Source organism: Desmodus rotundus, chromosome 5 (assembly GCF_022682495.2).
Source record: "Desmodus rotundus isolate HL8 chromosome 5, HLdesRot8A.1, whole genome shotgun sequence".
Taxonomy (NCBI): domain Eukaryota; kingdom Metazoa; phylum Chordata; class Mammalia; order Chiroptera; family Phyllostomidae; genus Desmodus; species Desmodus rotundus.
Genome location: NC_071391.1, coordinates 30,698,185 through 30,720,180, shown reverse-complemented (window position 1 = coordinate 30,720,180; position 21,996 = coordinate 30,698,185). Strand labels below are relative to the sequence as shown.

Below are 21,996 nucleotides of genomic sequence, written 5' to 3'. Positions count from 1 at the left end.
AGATACTGTCCTAGGACCTGACTACCTGCCATGACCTGCTTCTGGTTAATAAGGTTTCATTGTAGACCATCCTATGTGGTTACTTTCGGTCTCTGAGTTTGTACGGCTGCCATGGTGTCCTCCCCTGAGCTTGTTAGGCTAGTATGTGGCCCCTTTTTCCAGCCACACACTTTAAGCCAGGACACGTTTTCTAGAAGGCTAACAGCTGAAGGTCATTGGCAGGCGGAACTCCCATTCGCGTGGAGACTAAGTTCTTCAGTTCTGAAGAGGTGGGTAGGCAGTGCGGCGCAGTGCCCAGCATCACGTCTAGCCCATTTCAGTTGCCTGTCTCCTTCTTATGTTCTCACCGCTCTCCTTTAATAGTGAGGTTCATTGGCACTTCCTTATCACCCCTTTTCTTACATACTCAATTCCCTTGTATCCCTTGTTACCTCCTCTTTTTGCCTAAAACTCATCTCTGGTTATAACTTTCCCATTGCCCTGCACTTGCCCCAAATACCTGAATGTGACGGGAGAAAAACACGTGGCCATGCTGCCTGCTCTCATGTGACATTTATGACTGCAGATCACAAAGGGCTCCTCCCACACACCCTGGTAAATTCTCCTTTCCTCTTCCCAGAGTTACTTTTTTATACCTTCTCCCTTCTACACATCCAATGCCTCCTCCCTCCCCTACTTCTTAGATGTTACCCTCTCTTCTCATTTCACCGAGAAAATAAAAGCAAGCAAAGGAGGACTACTTCACTTCCCACCACCAAACACGCCCACCTGTCTCCACCTTCTCCCTTATTTCTTGGCTTCACCTCGCTCCGTTTGTGCACTCGAGACCGACTTCTCTCGGCGTTGTGCAGGACTTTGCCCCTGCAGCGATCTGCTCTTTCTTCTCCATCACCATTTTTCTTCGCTGGCGCGGAGTCATTTCAAACAGCATACAGACACGCTGTGATATTTTCCATCTTTGAACGAGTCTCTCTCATCACCCAGCCTCCCTACAGCTACTACCCATTTTTCATTATGGGGAAACATCTCAAAAGGTTTGCCTTGCTTTTCCGTCTCTACCCCCTCTTATTCCCTTCTTCCTTTAATTGACTCCAGTCAAGCTTTGCCCCCTTCCGTTCCCCAAACTATGCTTACTAGGTCAAGGACAGCAGTGAACTTCTTGCCGAATTTAGTGGTTAGTCCTGTCTTTATGTTGTGCAACTTCACAGCGGCAGGTAACAAAATTGATCATTACTCCTTCCCTGAAGCACTTTTCATCTTGACTTTCATATCCACTTTTCTGTGAAGCAAAGTGTTTAAGGAACTCCAGGAGCCAACCTGTTACAGAATTCTAATGCCGTGACGGCCAGAAAGATCTCAGTTCCATCTCGTGCTCCTGTGCAGTTATTGTCCCACTCAAATTTCTGGGATAGTTCCATCCACACTCTCGCTGGACGTAGTCTTACACACTGCTTACATTCCTGTTGTCCATCTGTTTTTTATTATGCGTCGTCTTGGACCACTTTTGGAAGGGCACGGTATTGCGTGGATAGAACCCTTTCTGACTGCATGAATTACTTCACTGATTTCTGCTGTTTGATTTCTAGTCAGAGCGAGTTGTTGAAGTCTTGCTGAGTCTCCAAGAACTCGATTACCCCACAGTAACTTTTATTTACAGGCTGACATGTCGTCAGCACTGAAAAGAATATCTACTTATACTCTTAAAATAAATCGGTAAGTGAGGTTTCTAGTGACTCAGGATAGCTGTTTTTATTCTGTTTCTGTTCATGGAGTAAAGGTATCAGTATTTCAATGATAGTATTAATAGTAACACTCTATTTGAGTGATTTTCATTTTACGGGTGCTTTCATGAAGTGAAGGCCTAGTAAATACGAGATTTACTTCTGAGTTCAAATGGTCAAATGTTGGTTACAGCATGTTCTAACAGGAGGACTTAGTAACACGTATTTCACTCCCCAGAGCCTCAGTTTCCTGGCCTGTACAGTGAGGGCCGTGCTACACCTCCCTAAGGGAATTGCGCGGGGGTTAAAGTAGATGATGCACATGAAGAGTCAAAGCAGCAGGTTCCTAACTGACCCTCGTGACAAGCTGATGGGGATTCTGGGACTCAGAGGGGTTCACTGCAAGTCACAGGCTAGTGAGTAGCAGAACCAGAGCTGGAATTCACATTTTGTGTCTTGGATTCTCATGTCGAGTTTCTGTCCTTCCCGCTCCCTGGTCATCATCGCACATAAGCAGTCCCAGTAAACTGAACGTGAAGTCACTTTATCATGGGCTTTATGAGAAAGCAGGTGATGTTCTGACCTCCGTTCTAAAGAGAAAAAGATGTTTTTGTCGAATTGGCCCATTATTCTGTCACGTGGGATGGGTCTCCAGGTCAAGATATGAAACACGCTCATGTACATCAGACAACAGCTGCTGTCTGTGCTCACAGTGCAGGACGGAAGAGACCGGCTGCACCATCATTTTCTACCAGATGGATTAAAGCCTGTCCAGTAACTCGCACGAGCAGAGAGGGGACGGGTTCCCTTGATCTTGCTGGTAACAGCTATGCCGTGTCCAATGGTAACCTAATAAATATTAATTAGTATCAACTCACTGGACACAGGACTGTTTGGTTTTGGACATTAAATGAAGCTCCCTCCATGGCGAGAGATTAATAATAATACATTTAGTCTTTATGTTTTGTGGGCTTTTAAGGGTTGTGTCACACCATGTATCTTTCTTGAAATACTGTTTGCTCAGGCCTGGATCTAATGCACCAGCCAAACTTGTTGAACCTTTGTGTTTAATGCATCTTGCTTTTCCTCTTGGTTTCAGTGGGTGCTCACATTTTCTAATGTCATCGGAAGATGATTACCCTCCGGTTTCATCACCTGACTAACCACGATATTGCTCCCCCCGCCCCCTTGCAGATATTGATGAGTGCGCAGCTAAGATGCATTACTGTCATGCCAACACTGTGTGTGTCAACCTGCCGGGCTCATATCGCTGTGACTGTGTCCCAGGATACATTCGCGTGGACGACTTCTCTTGTACAGGTGAGCATCAGGAGGCTGATTCCCTCCTTTTCTGCATCATAGCCGTGTTGTTCCACTGAGCTTCAAGTGCAGTAAGTACTGCTTTGGCCTGAGTAGTCCTTCTCTTGCATTATTTTACCCTTGCCTGTTGAGAAAGAAGCAATAAAGAAATTCCATCTGCATAATTTACTTCCACCCCCAGCATTTCTGCCTGTGTGTGAGATCATGCGTGCATGGGCGTGTGGTTGGAAATTGAAGTTGCGGTTGCCTATAGTAACATGGAGGGACTTAGAGCCATCAGTTCTAAATTGTATCGAAATATTTCCTTCCATCATAATGAAATGTTTTTGTATATAAGAAAATGTACTTTGTTCCCTCATTGGGAAAGACAAGGATTAAACTTAAAGGGAAAGCAGGTGTACCAGGTGGGCAGGGATTGGGCACATGGGAGCTAGTCGAGACTTTTGCTTGATGTGCTAACAGTCAGTTCCCCCGCTCTTCTCCCTGTGTCACTGGGCTGTCAGTACTAAACTGGGACTCCAGGGCCTGTGGTTGGTGCCTTTGTGTGAGTAATGCTGGCTGTGTGGGGCATTTGGTTTACCTTCCATCCTGCTTCCAATCGCGTATGCGGAGTCCTGAACAGTGAGTTGGGTGAGGGTGGTAGAAGATTCTGAGTATTCCTTCTCTTGGTCAGACTCTTTAAATGAGCAGCCTGAAACCTCTAAGATTTTAGTCATGTTGTACCTTTTCCTGACTCCTGCATCTTTCTCTTTATCCTGATGCCATTGGCATATAAAAGCTGAATCCTTCAGTCTGAAGAAAATGCCACTCTTTTCTTGATGTGTTTTTTTTCTGAGTGACCTTCTGAAAAGAGCACAGAGTTGCAAGAGTTAGGGAAGCAACGTTTGTATGTCTAATGCCTTTGCCCTGGATTGTTGTATATTTATAAGTTACTATTCTGTAACTAAGGGGCTGGTGATCTCAGACTGATGGCAGTTTCTGACCGCCACAGAGGCCAAATCTCATTTATCTGTCTTTTATACGCTCTAACTAAAGCTCCTGGAGGGAAGAGACTACATACATATAGCATGCTGAGATCTCAACATTTTAAGGGGACAGAAATCTTTTGGACCTCTGCACAAACACAATCTAAAAGTCTGTGATGTTATAGATGACTATTTCTCTGTTCTTAATAGTAAATCAAGGTCTTGACTTATTTTAACCCTAAGACTGGAAGGAACCAGTGAATGCCCTCCCAACGCAGTAGCACGGCATCGCACAACTCAATAAACCTTAAGTAAAGCCCTGCTGTGTGGAAAGGCCCTGTTGAAATTACATCAGAATGCCACGTCCACTTTTACTTTTTCACTGAGGAAGGCAGGCAGGCGCTGGGGCTTGTTGAACCCCTAACGAATAAGGACAGGTGCTCTGTCTGGTGGTGTGTGTATAGGACCAGATGGAACATGAATTATTTTAAGAACTAGCTCCAGAATTACTTTTAGAAAGGAAACTGCATTACTTGGTGTAAAAGGCAGGGCTGTGGATAGAAGTGGGTACCGAAGCCCTCCTTTTCCCTCCTCCACAAAGACCGCGCAGCTCTGCAGGAAAATACCTGTACACAATAGGCACACACACACGTTTTGTTTTATTTATGTATGTATATTTTGTCTGAGAGGGAAGAGAAAAGTTAGAACACAAGAGAGAAAAACAAGAGGGAGGAGGGAAGAACCAGTCAGAGCAGAAGGCTGGGTGCTGGGGAGGACGGCCCAGAGGAAGGAAAACTGAACGGACTTGGAAGGGCAGGAATATTTCATGTGAGCTCTGTCCCTTGTTTTGCTATTCAGTATGCAATGCAAGTCTTCCTTGTGACCCTCGAACCTCCAGCAAAGTCACCCACCCTGAGCACTAGGTAAGACTCTTCCCCGCAGTGGAGTGCTGGTTAACATGGTGGACAACAGAAGTGGTACTCACGTGTACAGGATGTTGAGGCCTCAGAGGCAGAGGTAACCATTATAAAGTAACCGCCCCTATCCCTTTCTCTGCACCCCCCCTCCCGGGGGATATACCCACACTCATCACTTTCACCACAGCCTCCTCTCAGGAATTTCAGAAATCTCGATGAGGGCTTTGAACTTCCTAGGTCATAGAATTGGGAGTAAGATCTTTTTCTTTAAAGAAATCTTCCTTTGATCCCAGATTGCTTCCTACTTACTGCCTCATTCTTCTGCTTCTGTTCACAACACAACTTCTTAATCTGTGTGGGGTTATTGTCCTCCTGGACACTTACTCCCCTCATGCCCTCTGCAACCCTGTCCTGCAAGGCTTCCGGGCTCACCATGCCACAGACACTGCACCTGTCACTGTCGCCACGAACTCCACGTTGCTAAGTGGAATGCCCTTATCTTCTGTGACCTCTCAGCAGCATTTAGCAGGGCTGACCACGCCTTCCTCTTTTAAATGCATCCATGTCTTGACTTTTGAGACATCATCCCTCCTGATTTCCCTTCTATCTCAGTGGCCACACCAGCCCATTCTCCTAGCAGTTTAGGGTTAGAGTGCCATAAAGCTCTGCCCTGTCCCCATCTCCTGTTCTCCTCCGTAGGCTTTTTAGATGCGTTTGTTCCATCCTAGGACTTTTAACAGCACTTTTGTCAATAACACTTACATTTCTATGCAGTTCTAATCTTTCTGTGAGCTTCTGAATCATATAGTCCACTTGACATCTACGCATAGATATTTCATAGACATTTTATGTTCAGCTCGTGTAAGACAAAACTCCCGATGTTTCCCCTGTCTCTGCAAACCTCCTCCTCTTCCAGTTTTCTCCATCTCAGCAAATAAAAGCACCATCTACCCAGTTTTTTTGCTCCAACAGTCTAGGTGTTATACTTGATTCCTTTCCTTCTCCTGCCCCTGCACTTGTAGGCCATACACCAGTCTTGTTGACTGTGCTCTCCATCCTCTGCCCCGAGTCTGTCCTCTTCTGCCCATTCCCTGCACCACCAAACTGCGGGACCACTGCTGCTGTGGTCCCCACACTGCACTTTCTGCCCTAGTTTTCCGCCACTAGAACTCTCTCTTGTCATAGCAGCTAGAGCAAACTTTTTAAAGCAGAAATTGCACAAATCCAGTTAAAACTCTCAGGTAGTGTCCCATTACACAGAAAAATCAAATTTATTCTCCTTCTTTTGATATTAAAACCTGTAAGGCATTTCTTCTTTCTACCTCTCTCACTTGATCTCGTACATTTCCAGGGGTGGCTGCCCTGACTTTTGACTTTTTTCCCATGCAACAGACTTGTTCTGCCCTAGGACCTTTGCATGCGCTGTTGCTCCTTCTTAGCAGCATTTTCCTCTTGTTATTTGCCTGACTGGTTCTTTCTTGTCATTCAGATGTCAGTGTAAAAATGATTAGATCAGAGAGGCTTTTTCTGATTAACATAATGAGCCACCCATTTTTCTGTCTTATCACCTGATTTCAATTCTCTGGATATTACTTATCACTGTCTGAAGTTTTATTATTTTTGTATGTGATTTATTAATTTTTTTCTTTCTTTGAGAATGTAAGCTCTGAGAACAGAGACTTTTTTCCCTTTTATTCACTACTCTATCTCAGCTACTTAGGACGGAACCTGGCAGAGAGCAGTGATCAATAAATATTTATTAAATGAAGGAGTGAATGAATCCACTTGACCTTGGGTTCGTTATTTATCTCTCTAAATTTCATTTATAAAATACTGTTTATATATACCGTACCTATGGGTTTTGTAAAAGTAAAATGATATATGTGAAAATATTTACCATGGTACTTAACTCAGTCAGGAAAGGATGTTCTGCAGTGACAAGTAACCCCAAATATGAGTGACTTAAAATAACGAGAATTTATTTCTCGCTCGTGTATTATGCCTATCAGTGGTCAATAGGGGGGGATGCTGAAACTCGTCATAATTACTTCGGGATACAAGGTGATGAAATAATCACTATTGTGAACATTGCTGCCGCCAAGACAGAGAGAAGAGGGCCTGGATGGTCTGTGTCCACCCTTAAATGTTCTCACCAGGGGATGACACACTTATATTTCCCTTCTACCCATCACTCATTGACTAGACTAGTCACAGGTGCCCAGCCAACTACAAGGAGACAAGGAAACGCAGCCCTGCCTTGTGCCTAGACGGGTAAGGAACCAGACACATTTGGTGAATGCAGCTAATGAGTACCGTAGTGACTGACACTTAATACAGTTTCAACAAATTTTGTTCCTTTCGACATGAGTTATTGATGAAAATAACCCCCTTTTCAACAGTGTGATGGGGAAATTAATCTCAAAAAATAATTATGATATTAAGCAGATTACGTTAAGTGCTATGATGGAAGTACAAGCAAAATGCAACAAGAAAAAGGTGCTTTTGTGAGATGCAGTGTTTGGGATGGGTTTTACAAGCCAAGCGGAGCTACTGGAGTTGACCAAGGCATGGTAGCATGCATTGCCCGAATGACATTAGAATTTTATAGTGGAAAATACCGATGGGAATGAGGAGACCGAAGAGACAGGCATTCTCCCTGGTGGTAATTTCTCCTCTAGACCAGATTCAAGGGTCTCCTCCACTGGACACTTTCATGACAGACTAGAACTCTGCCCTGAACGTAAGCTAGTTTGGCGAAATGTGCTCTTTATTTTCTGCGATAGAGTTGCTCCCCACCTCTAATCGCTGTCATTTCTTTATTGGCAGAGGACTCTTCTTCCCCTAAGTGGTTATTTGCCAGTGTAATAAATGAGGTGTATAATAGGTGTCTGCGGCCGTGTCTTTTCAATGTTTCATTTCCAGAAGACAATTTGCTGGGAGAAACCGACAGGCGCGGAGGCACCCTTTGTTTGCCGAGTTCCCGACACAGCCTTTCATATCATCGATGTTGCTTTTCCCCAGTGATCGCAGCATCTGCGCCATGTTTGGTTGATTTTGCAAGTCAAGGTCATTTCCCCCCCTTTTTTGTGCGCCATTTAGCCTGACACTGATTTTTTTTGAAGAGAGTAGTCATACTGGAAAAATCTATTTGATTAAAAATTATTGAGTCTAGCATTACATCAGGTTTGGTGATACATTGATTTATTGAATAATTGATTCAGCCACTCATTCACTCATTTATTCATCCATCATTTTGGTTTTGTATCCAGTGTGCAAGTACAAACGTAATATGCCACCGAGATTGGTGGCAAATGGCCTGTGTGCTCGGAGTTCAGTGCTCGTGACACAACTTCTTCAAGTGAGAAACTCAAATGTTCGGTCACCTTCAAAGATGGGCTAGTGTTCACCAAACTTCCCTCACTTCAGAGTCTTAGTAGGGTTGGGACAACTGTTAGGTGCTTAACCTCCTGTTGTCGTGGGTCCTTGACAAGATCCAAAGAAGAAGTTCCAAAACAGCCTTTTCCAATTCTATGAGCTCACAACGGTCCTTTCAGAAAAACCACATGTGAGACAGTAAATGCAGAGCATCATCCTGATGGGGAAAGGCAATGTATCAAACAAAAAAGAAGCTTCAGCTTTTTCCTAGTTAAAAACTGAAAAAAAAATTGTATCTCAGGGATAATAAAATTATTACTGTAACTGTGAGAGATCAACATTGATGATAATTATCTAGAACTTAAAAAATGTGCTCTAAGGTAATTATTTTACACCTGGGACCTGGGGATTCCTTGTCACAACCACTTGTTATAGAGGAGACTCGTACTTTCTCGTAGGGAAGTTTCCCTTGGCCTTTGAAAGGGTGAAATCCAAAACTCCATCCTTTGATGCTGGGCAAGGAATTAGCGTGTGTGTTCTCTCCTATAAGGGATCCTTGAGTTGCTCTTGCTCTTCTACGAATTTTGAAACTGAGGAGTGCTTGAAATTGAGATAGGGGGTTCTTTTCTTTATACCCTTTTATTTTGGAATGGTCAAGCTCCTTGATTTGGTGGTCTCCGACTTGCATTTATCTCCCTGCAAATTCCTGGGTTTAGGCTGTCTGGTAAGACGCTACCCTTAGATATTCAGGCAGCTTTAAGGGAGGATACTCGTGATTTATGGCAGAAGCACGCAGTAAGTAGTAAGACAGGTACTTGGCTGTAATGGGCAAGCATTCATTTTTATGCCAAAAACTTGCCATGAAGGTAAGAAATAAAGGGAACAAGTGAGATAACAAATATCCCATGTGATTTTTATTGCCTTGCTGAAAGGATTTTTATTTTCTTGATATTGACATGGGTAAAAGCTTGAAGTATATGTTGGAAATACTCCAAGCAGGCTTAGTTAGTTAGATATAATCATCTATTAATTTAATGGTTTAAATTAAATAGTTGTAATGAAAAGAGGTTGGGTGACAGTGTAAAGATTTAGGAGTAAAAATTAGCTGTTAGAAATTTCAGATGAGTTATCTGGGAAATGCTTTCCTGCTAAGGCTGATGAAATACAGACCTCTTTCAAATAGGAGATGCCTGATGCTTTCTCACTGAGCAGAGACATATAAAATGGAGCTAAAACAGAACATTCTGTACCTTGATAGAGTGTACTGGTAAATTTATTGATTATCCTCATTTTTTCAAGCACATAGCATGCAGGCTACTTTTACTTTAGTGAGAAAGATGTTATATCAAATGCTTTAGCATGCAAAAATACTTTTTATTAAAGATACTAGACAACCTGTATTCATATGTTGAATTAGAAAAGTCAAAATAAGTCATGAACCATTGGCTATTACAAAGCCCAACTCTAGACTCTGATGATTGTTAGGAGACATTTGCCTTTTGTTTTGATTTCTTTGGCTGGCGGGCACATCCTTTTATTTTGTTCCTTATTTTAAAGAGCTGATTCTGTTATTCTCCTTCCCCTTCAGAGGAGGGATGTGACAGTATCACAAGCAAGATTCTAAAACCCTGATTCTTTAGGACAGAGGTTTTCAACCTTCAACTTAGGTTCCATTCACGTAGGACACAAATAAACACCACCACCCCAAAAGTGCACACTGAGACCTGCGCCTCGAGATCTTGATTTTCACTTGGTCTGGTGGCATGACCTGGCTTCAGTGTCTTCATTGAAATGTCCAGGTGATTCTCACGTGCAGGCACGGCTGAGAGCCACTGCTTTGGTAGAACAGAGAGGGCTGGAGACTGGAGACAGTATCAGAGGGCACTCAGGAGGAAGAAGCGTTACCCTCTGCATTGCAGACCAGAAAAGGATGCGCTTGTCCTGGTGGTGGAACACGCAGCTCAGGAGGTCCTGAGAGCAGAGACCTGGATGGCACCTGTAGGAAGGTCCCTGCCTCCCAGTCCAGGCTCTGGGGTGTGTGAGACTCTGGAGAGAAAGCCTGTGTGATGCCCGTGCCCATGAGGCCTCACGGGGAGGGCCTGAACCTTCCACTGGGACATGACTGCTGTGAAGCCTCACAGAGCCCTAAAGGTGATTGGGACATCTCCATGGTGACCTGTGTGTTCCATGGGCCAAGAACCAGACGGCTCTCTCTGCCATGTCTCAGTCATTTGGAATCTTCTAGAGCCATGACGCATCCTGATGGAAGCAAGGAATCCTCAAAATGACTGAGGCTACGTCTCCACTAGCTGGAAAGAATAGGTGTTCAGACGCATTCATTAAGTTGAAGTGAAGGAATTAAAGAAGCTACATTACGTACTTGTACAGCTTGTGACTGGGCTTCTCTACCCATCAGATGTGAAAGAAACCAGATCAACAAAAGGAGAAAACAGGAAAAATCAGAGGCCGCTTTAAACAGGGATCGTGCGGTAGAAATCCATGAGATGTTTGGTTTTCCAGCGCAATTTCTCTTTTCTGTATGTAGTCCTGGAAAGCTGAAGACCAAATATTTATTGAACTGAGTAATAGCAGTGTTAAAATAATGCCGAGGTGTATTAAAGCCAGCAAATATGTCTTAGGGAGGATATCAAAGGGACTTCCCTTGAGATTTCAGGATGAAAATGAGTCTGAGGGGCTGGTCCAGTGTTGGGAGTCTTTGCTGGGTTTCAGTGGCGGTTCACTTTTATTCCAGCTTGTATCTTCCTGTGAAAGATCCAAACCAAATTGACTGCTGCTCGGCAACTGGGATGAATGACGGAGCTTGCCCCCAGGGTGTTTGTGCACAAGCCTATTAAGTACCGTGTTGCCCTTGACCCAATTCATCATAAAAGGCTTGTTAATATTTCCGTACACTCTGCTGTTGGAGTCGTTTGCTCAGAATCACGATTGAGCTTTCACATAAAGAAGGAGTTTGATTTGGATGCTTCAGCGCTTGCCGCATGTGCGGCCCTCTCTCTTGCAGCCCCGCTTCCATCCGCATTCGCTTACGTCCAGGTTTGCGCCAACACGCCGAGTGCACATTTCTCCTCAGTAACCCAGTGAGCTGTCTTACGTGGTTTATTTCCATTTCAGACTTCATAAATGCATATCTATTTTGGTACTTTTCTAAGTGTAGAAAGGTGTCTTTGAATTTAATTTCTTTTGTCAAGATAATTGAGAAAATACATGAATTCTTCTTGGGACAGAATGAAAACTCTAAATCCTTGTGGTTAAAACCTAGTGCGGAAATGCTATGGGTGACAAGCTTTGGCTCTGCCGTTGACTTACTTTATGAATTGGGAAGCCGTCTGAGTTCTTCAGCAGTATCCTCTATACATTCTCACGGAGTTGATGAAAGTTGAGGTGAGACAACGTAGGTGCGTCAGTTCAGATGATTTTATCTGAAAGGAAAATCCCCCACCCGACTCAACTTATCGGGGATAACTCAATTTATCGGGGATAAATTTATCCCCGATGACAAAAAGTCCTAGAGACAGTGTGTCCAGAATTAGTTCATTCAGCTGCTTCCTGAAACCATAACACAGGCTGTTTCCAGCTTTTTACCTTGTTATTTTCAGCACGATGGTTTGGAACAATCTAGCTCCCTTCACGGTCTCCACGAGGCTGAAGCAACTCCCAGCATGACAGGTTGACTTAGCCATTTCCCCAAAGCTGAGAAAAAAAATATTTCCTTCCCAGAGACCTTTGTTAAGACCAAGGACAACTTTAGCGGGAGTCCATCCCAGCATATTTGTTTTTGCATCTCATTGGACAAAATTGTTTAATATACCTATTAATAAAACATACCTTAGGCAAGTGGAATTCCCTTGAATCAACATTTGTCTCTGTGGCGGAGTAGGCTCCATCTTTCTTTACAGTGCTGTGCTAACTTACATCTAAACGAAATTTGAGTTCTAGTCAAGAGAAGTTGTGTGTGTGTGTGTGTGTGTGTGTGTGTGTCCCCACAATTGTGTAGGTAATCAACAGCACCTATTATATTCACAGCATTGAAAGCATTATTTCAAGCTCAGGAGTAATTAGAATAAGTGCAATTAGATACTAATTATACTGAATTTCTGTGTTTGACTATCCGTCTGTAGCTATAGAGCTGTGTATTTACATATGTGTCAGTCACCCACTGCTGGAGACGGTACAGGAAATAAGCACCTTCGTATGTTGCTGATGGGAATGTAAACTGACAAAGAAATTTTTGAGGATGTTTTGACAGTATATATCAGAAGGCCTAGAAATATTTATTTCTGGAAACGTATTCCAAGGAAACAATTTTTCGAAATTACTTATGTGAGAAGATTTTTACTGTGGCCATTTTTTCCATTTGTTATTTGTAACAAAAGAAACTAGAAGCCGTCTAAATATGAACTAATGGAAGTTTGATTAAATAAATTATAATACATCCATATGTTAGAATATGATGAATGTTAAAATAATGTTTTGATGTCGATTCGGTGTCAGTGGAAAGTTCTCACCACCCAGTAGGATGAGATTTGAACCAGTGTGTGTACTATTTTCCAATTACAATAATGAAAAATAAAAAGTATGTATGTACCCATATACAGTCACACACACGTGCAAACACAGACACGTGGAAACACATGGAGGGATAGTCCCCCAAATAACTAACTAACAAAGGATCTGTGCATGGATGTTTGTACATGACATTTTTTCTTTACAGTATATGCATTTCTCACATTTTCTGTGGAATGAAATACAATGCAATGAATCTGCATCATGTTTTATTATCAAAAAATTGTTATGAAATATTAGAGAACAGAAAATGCTAAACAGAGATGACACAGAGGTATTTCTTGATAGTCTGCTGTCATCCCACTAGATCACATTTTTTTTACATCTATGGCTCGGCGGAGCTCCTGCCTTTTGTCCTTATTGACACACAGGTCTGAACTGAAGCGACGAAGAGGGGTGGCTTTGTTTCATCACCTTCCTGCAGAATCTGATTGGCCAACATGATGGCTGAGGGCACTTTAATTTACTGCGCCTTTTTCCTTCTTTGTGGATCCTGGAAGGAGATCCAGTAGTCAGGCCCTTCCTGCCTTATCTCTCAGAGGCCCCTCTGGCGAGGTTTCCAGGTTCAAAGCAGTTGGTCCGCTTATTTTTGGTCTGTGGCCATGACAGAGAGAGACACAGGTGGGAGACAGAGAAGACCAGGGTTCCCATAGCAAAGCAACCGCTAGGTGAGACTCCGGCCATGTGGGATCTCGCTGTGCCGCCACCGCCGGCTCACTGAAAGCATTTCAGCACTCAGCACTTCCCTCTGGGCTCAGGCAGAGGTGCCGAGATTTCAAATAAGGTGTCTTTGAAAAGAGTACAGCTTCTTTTAAAAAATAACTTTGCAAAAGAATATAATAACTTGTCCAGTTCCTTGATTCTGTGAGATACGGTTCCTGACCTCTGGGCGGTAATGGCCTCTTTGGGAGACATAAAATTTACATTTAAGAAGAGTGATTTCATAGCACGTATAACTGAGTGCCAGACTGAGGTACGGGCAATAAATGCTGTGGGAAAGAACGTGGCTGTGGGAGGAAGAAGGACGTTAATTAGTGGATGGAAGAGACAGAGTGTTTTCCACAGGAGGGTGTCTGGAGCAGTTTGATTTTGCTGTCGAATAGGAGATCTGGCGTAGAAGAATTGAGAAGTAATGGGGTGACTGGTGCTTCAGAAATAGATCGGTCTTCTTGTTTGTTGATCTGAAGTGTGACCTGGAGGTGACCTGTGTAGAAGTGGGGAAAACAGAAGGCTCTGCGTCAGACAAGCCTGGGTTTCCGCCCCAACTCCGGGCATTTATTAGTAGCATCAAGTGCTGGGAAAGGGACACGCCTTTCAGAATCTTGGAGAAGCTCATGGGGTAATGCTTATGAAGTGCTTGGAAGAGGGCTCGGCACAGAGAACATCCTCAGTAAATGTTGGCCCTTTGTTGTATTTTGTAGTTGAGGAATCTAACGTGAGGTGCAGGGAGGTTAAGGAATTGTCCAGAGCCGCGGTCTAGAGAGTCGTGGAGCCGAGACAGCAATGCAGGCCTCCTAACTCCAGACACTCCAGTGCAACCTCAGAGCTCTTTGAAGAGGCCTCTATCATTTAAAAAAATTACTGAATTCATTGACTTGACATTGATTACTAAACTTACATAGGTTTCATGTGCACAGCTTTATAACGCATCTTGTATATTGTATTGTGTGTTCACCTCCCAGAGTTAAGACTCCTTTAGTCACCGTTTATCACCCTTCACCCTCTTGCCTCCTCTGCCTGCCCCCACCCCCCACGCTGTCTAGGAGGGTTTGAGGGTTTCTTCACTTGACCTTTTCACCTATTTCACCCAGTCCCCCAATGCCTCTCCCCTCTGACAGTGTCAGTCTCTTCTCTGTACCTATGGGTCTGTTTCTATTTTGTTTGTTAGTTTATTTCATTCATTTTATTTCACTTAGCATAATACTTTCCAGGTCCATCCAAGCTGTCGCGAAAGGTAAGATTTTCTTCCTTTTCCTGTCCAGCAGTATTTCATTGTGTAAATGTACCACATCTGTATTACCTACCCAACTACTGATGGGTGCTTGGGCTGCTTCCAAATCTTGGCTGTTGTAAATAACGCTGCAATGAACATAGGGGAGCATGTATTCTTTCCAATTACTGTTTCAGGTTTCTTTGGATATACTCACAGAAGTGGAATTGCTGGATCATAAGGCAGTTCGGCTCCATGTTTAATTTTCTGAGGAAACTGCACACTGTTTTGCACAGTGGCTGCACCAGTCTGCATTCCCACCAACAGTGCAAGCGGTTCACTTTTCTAATGCGAATGCCGTGTTGTCTGCACATGCTCAGTAAACAATAGCCATTATTAGAATGGCAGAGAGAACCTGACACTCTGGCCAAGAGAACCCTATTTAACCCACAGCTGTTCCATTTACAAGCTTTGGGAATCTTGTGATTCCTGAAATGTTCCATGTCTCAGTTTAGAACACCATGAGAGAAGGCTGGGTTTAAAGGTTTCAACCCATGGAAGACCCCAACCCAATGACTGAATCATGGATGGCACTTGGTGTGGAAGCCCTAAAAGCTCTACCAAATTCCCCCTCCCAACCGTCCCCTTCTCACCGAGTAGCCTTTGAAGCACTCCGGGGATGCCAAGGCGCCTTGAAATACCTTTGGAAGGCCACTTGCTTTGAGCCCCTCAGTTTCTGTAGATAATGGTCAGATGTTTTGGGAACAGGGGCCTGCAGTCAGGTGCTTTAGACTGATGGGTTAAGGAGACCAGTAAGAAATGGATTTCACAGTGGTCTGTGACGAGCAAGGAATGTGTTTCTTTTTTCTTTTTCTAACAGTGGAGAGAACATAGTCTTTCTTTTTTATTTTTAATTCCTCACCTGAGGATATGTTTATTGATTTTAGAGAGTGAGGAAGGGAGCAGGAAAGAGAGAGACATCGAAGTGAGAGAGAAACATGAGTCTGTGTGCGCCCTGACGGGCACTGAGCTTTGGAATGTGTTCTAGAAGCTCCCTTTTAACTTTTAAGTTTTTTCCTGAGAAGGGAAACCCACTCACCTGCAAACACCTTCGGCATTGATCAGTTCTGCTGACTGGCGTCTGGGGGTAGCCACAGGACAAACTGCTTTCAGGAGAAGGATGGAATGTCAGAAGCTTGCTCTAGGTTCGACTCCAGGATGAGGTCCTTGGCAGCTGGGAAATGTCCATGGAGAGGTTTATAGCAGAGAGGCATGCAAAGAAAATAGCAGTTTGATAAAACTGTATGAGACTCTTTCTAATTATAACAGTAATACGTGCATATTACAATAACACTAAGCAATAGAGAAGAATAAAAAGAAAAGAGAAACCTTTTAATTCAACCCTGTAAAAGCAACTTCTAATAACATTTTGGAATATTTCTTCCTAGTGAGTTTTCTATGCCTATATCTGTATTCTGCATTGTGGAAATCACACTGCTTCTACCAGTTAATATTTTAATTTTTTTCTACTTATTTCAAGAGTTACTGTTGCAGAACCCAGTCTATGCTGTTCTGAAGCAGTTGGGGGGTCCAGTTGTCCACCACCAAGGAGCATGACTCCCAATGCCAGAGTTTGGTGAAAAGGGAAGGGACTGTTTATTTAAAAGTTATACAGATTTAGAATAGTGGCAGGATTCTGCTGTTAAGTCCCACTCCCTTTAAAACACCCACAAACACACAGTCTTGCCTCCCTTTGCCAAACCAGGCCAGTTTCAGAATATGCCAGTCAGAGAGATATCATCTCTTAGGAAAAAAAACACCAGTCTGCAGCTAGCAATCCCGGTCACAGTTCAGCATTCAGGCATCTCCTTTAATTCCTGCTTGGCTGCACAGGTCCCCTGCAATTCCATCACCCATGCCGCCACGTTCTCCAGCTCTTAATCCCAAACTGCGTGGCACCTCCTTCCACACCAGCCTCATGGCTGGCCAGTGGGGGCCCTCCCATACCCTTTCAAACTGCATGGCAAAATCCCCCTTCTGGCTGCTTCGCCTAGTTTAAAACCTGACCCCGAGTTTCTGGCATCACCCCGTTTGTGACTCCTCCCACAATGGATTACACTTGCCAGTTCTCTGTACAGTTCACATTCTCTCAGCCGCCGTGACCAGTCCTGGCAATCCGGGCCAGATGGTGTTGAAGCAGGGCAAACCTCCTTCCCACCTCTCCTGCAGGTGCCAATGCCTCCCAGCATGCATTCAGAAAGCCTTGCCCAGCTCCCTTGCCCTGGGCACAAGCACGGCTATTACCACAGCTATTAAACTGGCCAAGTTGTCATAAGTATGCAGAGTAGCTCTCAGTGGCAGTCTTCCACTTCCCCATTCCCCCAAGCACGTGGAGGCTTTGAGGACTTTTTGCCTGAACACCCCATTACATTACTTCAAAAATTAACTGCTCATGCCTGCAAAATATTCTTTTCTATGGATGCATTATTATAGTTTTTACCATATTGGAGAAGTATTAGCATTTAGTTGCTTCTCTGTCTTCACTGGCTTTCTTATATACATGTGTTTATTCTTCCTCTATTGTGATCGATGGTGATCATTGTTTTGCCTCACTTTGGATCAAGAGTGAGTCAGAGAACGAAGCCCCGGCCAGCCCCAAGTGGGAAATACACATCCTGAATGAGGAGCAGTCAGTTTCTCAGGTGTTGTTCGTTAAGGGGCATTTTAGGGAAAAGTAGGATGCTAAAGAACTATGTCATCTTAACACAGCTCCTGGTGGTGTAAGGACCCTGCATAATTTTTTACATGACACTTTGTTACCAGACAGGTATCCTTTACTGGGCCGTTGCCTTGTGGCTCTGTTTTGCATCGTTGTATTTCCTTATTGAATTCTTTGTCCTTTAAAATTCAGAGTATTACCTTGATCAGCTAGCCTTTTCTCCTCTTTTGGCCTTCATTTTGCCAGTCTGATTCATTGGTTGAATGTAGGGAAAGCATTACAGTATCAGGATTTTCAAATAGTTTGGATGCTAGAGACCTGTAAGGAGTCCAATCTGTATTGTTAGGATTTACAAAACCAACAGGTCATAAAATAGCGCAAACATTACCTCCCAATGCTACTGAAGTTTTGATTCATGCCACCAGTATTTGAACACGATTTCTTTTATTTCATGTCTTCTCCCATCTCCTATTTCCCCTTGACCTACTGTTGGGTTTGTTAATCTAGCGTTTCTCCTGGAATCTTATTTTCTTTACCTTTTTAATTAAATTCATTTATGTGTGTGCATTATTACTGATGACCAAACTGACAAGTGATGAGTTCAGTGAGAGATTCAGGGTCAAAAATGCCATGAAAAAGAAAACAACAGGTGTTGGCACAGATGTGGAGAAATTGGAACCCTTGGCACTGTTGGTGGGAATGTTAAATGGTGTAGCTGGTGTGCAAAACAGTTTGGTGCTTCCTCAAAAAATTTAAAATAGGTTAAAAGTCATATAATCCAGTGATTTTACTTTGGGATATTTGTGGTCTGTCCAGAAGGTATCCAGCCATGCAATATGAAAAATAGAGACATTTCTTGAAGAAGATACAACATATAAGAAACATTATACCTAGGACAACAATGCCTCAGTCCCTTCAAAGTAAGCACAGTAGGACCTCACACAGTTCTCCCAGTTGCCATCAGCCCCCACCGTATTTTCCTGAATCTCACTGATGGCCTGAAATCTATTCCCTTTCAAAGGTGATTTTAGTTTTGGGAAAAGCCAGAAGTCACAGGGCGCCAGATCTGGGGTGTAGGGGGCTGAGCCAGTTGGGTGATCTGATGTTTTGCCAAAAAGCTCTGCATGAGACTGGTGCCTGAGCGGGTGTGTTGTTGTAATGAAGCTGCCAATCACCAGTTGCCCATAGCTGCAGCCTTCTGAATCATCCAAATAGCTTACATGGAGGAATGTTCAAGCTTAACACAAAATCTGATGCAGATTTATTGCTCTACTTACTCAGTCATTTTGAATGCGATGGCCACACAGTACACACACTCAGTCAGTGGTGTCTGCCACCCCCACTGACTAGTACAGTGAGTTGTCATTGTTCACACATGCACATTCCAGTGCACCCTCCTTGGCTGCGAGGTTACATCAATGTCATGCAAGTTGTTCTCGTTATATTAACAATGGCTGGACTTCTTCTGGACAGACCTCGTATATCCGTAATAATTTAAAGCAGGGTCTTGAAGAGGCGTTCGTATACCCATGTTGATAATGGCATTATTTTACAACGGCTAAAATGTGGAAGCCCTGAAACGTCCCTTCACAGATCCATGTGGTACATACATACAGTGGAATATCATTCGGCCTTAAAAAGGAAGGAAATTCTGGCATGCCACCACATGGGTGAATCACAGAGAACATTACACTAAGTGATAAAAGCCAGTCACGAAAGGGCAAATACTATGGGATTCTCCGTCCGTGTAATTCCTAGAGTAGTCAGATTCTTAGAGGCAAAAAGGAGAATGGTGGTTGCCATAGCTGTGGAGAGGAGAGTTACCGTTCAGTTTTTCAGCTATTGCTTCAGTTTTACAAAATGAAAAGAGTTCTGCTGATGGTTTCACAACATGAATGCCACTGAACCCAAAAATGGTTAAGATGATACATTTTATGTTATGTGTATTTTACCACAGTAAAAAAATTGGAAAAAAAAATCAGGGAAAGATCTCTTCCTGTTACTATGTCAACTCCAGAAAAAACATTTACATAGTTTTCCTTGCTTCCCTAACACATACTGGGCATCAGCGTATGTTATAGCTCTGGGAGTGATTATTTCTTCATTATTTATTTCTCATTCGTTAAACAAACATAGATTGAGAAAGCTAAACACCAGGTGTTATTGTAGATGTCAGGAATACACCAGTGAATAAAACAGACCAAACTTTGCTATCAGCGGAGCTTACGTTTTAGTTGAGGGGAGTCAACCGTAAAAAGGTAAATATACAATATGCTGGTAGACAAGCACTATGGAGAGAAATGGAGGGAGGGAAGGGAGATGGGTGGGCTGGGGCGGCAGGGCTGGAATTTTATATGGGGCAGTCTAGACGGATCTCACTGATAAGGGGCAGATAAGCGAAGGCACGAGTGAAGCAAAGGTGCAAGCTGTGCCAGTTCTGGAATAACAAACAGTGTCACAGGCTGTGGGAACAGGAGATGGACGGGCAGGCCGGCTAACGAATGGCTCGGGATTAGATAAAGAGCTTGCTAAATCAGTGAACGTCTGTCATTCCCTCTCTCGCTTACATGTGTCTCTGGTATTCTCCGGTGGAATAAAATATATGGGTTTCATGCCGTTTATGCCTCAGAGACTTCTTTCACACAGTCTGGGTCATGGCTGTCTTCCTGAGTTGAAGTCAAGCCATCGGATAACTGGTGTGTTATTATATTTTCCTTTAAATGGAAAGCCCAGCTTTAATGGCCCCAGCCCTTACTAGGACAGCACCCCTTTCAGAAGGGGAATGGAGTTCAGGAAGGGGTACAGTGCACACAGCATGTAGAGCATTAAGCACCCATGGCCCGGTATGGTTAACAAGGCCTCCACGTTTAGTTCTACAGGGTAAATGTGGCAACTGTGGTGTCAGGGCCAGAAAATATCTCTAAGCAACTGGGGAGCTAAAAGAGCCTTGCTTTTTCCTTTATTTTTATGTCTGTGGTTTTCCATTTTCCCTGCTGTTGATAAATAATTCAGAAAAGAAAAGAATGTTGCAGCCCCGGATTTTTAATGCAGAGGACAAATGCATTACGTGAATGGTCCCCAGATACCAACAGGTTTTTGCAAGGAGGTCAGTGTTTTGCATTTGGTCAGCAGCATGTCCTTTGGGGCTTTGCAATCAACTGGCTTTATTCTGTGGCTAGAAGACAGGTGAGGACTGAGTGCATGAAATGCACAGAACTCATGCTGCCATGTCGTCACGGTCCCTAAATAGCCTGCTCAGCAGCAGGTGATAGGTAGACTCGGGGGCATGGGTGGACTCTGCGGGTGCTCAGAGAAGGGGTTATTTGAGGACACCTGATGACATCAGTAAGGGTCTGGAAACCCAAGCAGACATGTGCTCTAGTACCACACTGAGCACGGGGCGCCAGCACACGCTGGCAGGGGAGCAGGGGTATCAGGAGGCCTTGTGTTGGAATTTTCCTCCTGCCACTAGGATGTGCCCGCTCACCCACCTCTGGTACCTGTTCATTCACTTCTGAAAGGCATCTCTAATATGAAGTCAAGTCTGCAGCTGGCTTCTGTGGATATCGTTGTTTGGATGATTCATGTTTAGAAACAATGATACTATCCACATATTAAGCAAATAATTTGGGTCAACATTTGCCATGAATGCTTGTGATTAGTTTGCCAAATGGAATTGAGTAGAGAGGAAAGAATTTGACGTGGGTTACTAAAGAGACTTATTTTAATGTAGGCTAACAGACTACATGGCCTTGGGTGAGTCATTTTACTTCCTTGGGCCTCAGCTTCATCACCTGTGACAGGAGAACGGTAGGTTATAAACAGCTTTTCAGAAGAGCCATTAAACTGTTACCTCTCTGAAGCGTAGAGTCATGGCCTTTCCTCTCTTTAGCCACAGCACCTGCCAAGATAGGCACCAGTTTGTTCTTTTTTTTTTTTTTCTTTTTCCTTACATGCACCTCTGCAATCATGTGTAACATTGCAATTACAATTTTGTTTGATTTCTAAAACTTTATTTTAAAGTCATCTTTAAGTTTTATATTTAAAGCTTTTTAGCAGATGCTTTAAGAGAATGAATGAACATCACACTGCCATACTCCTTCTTTGCTTGTGTTTGTTTCACTGAATATTTCATATAACTTACGCATATTGAATTAGGCCACATGATATTTTATTAACCACTATTGACTTATGGCTTAGAATTATCAAACAAGTGATCAAAGAACCTTCTTTTCTACCTCAGGCGATTTCTGTGAAGGAGAGCTGGAGACACGGGCTCAGGATGGACCGCTGGTCTCCCCTTTGAAGTTCTTCCACGCCAAGTTCTGTAAATGGTTTTGAACACTTGTTGGCAAATGTCACTGCTCTGGTATTCGCTCTGCTCTTTGTTTAGGCTGGTGCCCACGGAGCCAGGGTAGCAACGCATGTGCTCGTGGTGCAGTGAGAATGGGTGCCGTTCCTCAGG

The 21,996-nt window shown here is 43.5% G+C and overlaps 1 protein-coding gene across 2 annotated transcripts in view; it reads left to right on the top strand.

Annotated features, from left to right (window-relative positions):
• NELL1 (neural EGFL like 1) overlaps positions 1-21,996 on the top strand; it is a 716,398-nt gene that overhangs the window by 336,661 nt on the left and 357,741 nt on the right. For both annotated transcript variants that reach the window (XM_024558788.4, XM_024558787.4), the window contains exon 13: positions 2,916-3,041. In XM_024558788.4, coding sequence (XP_024414556.2) covers positions 2,916-3,041 — 126 coding nt within the window. The remainder of the gene's footprint in view (positions 1-2,915; positions 3,042-21,996) is intronic.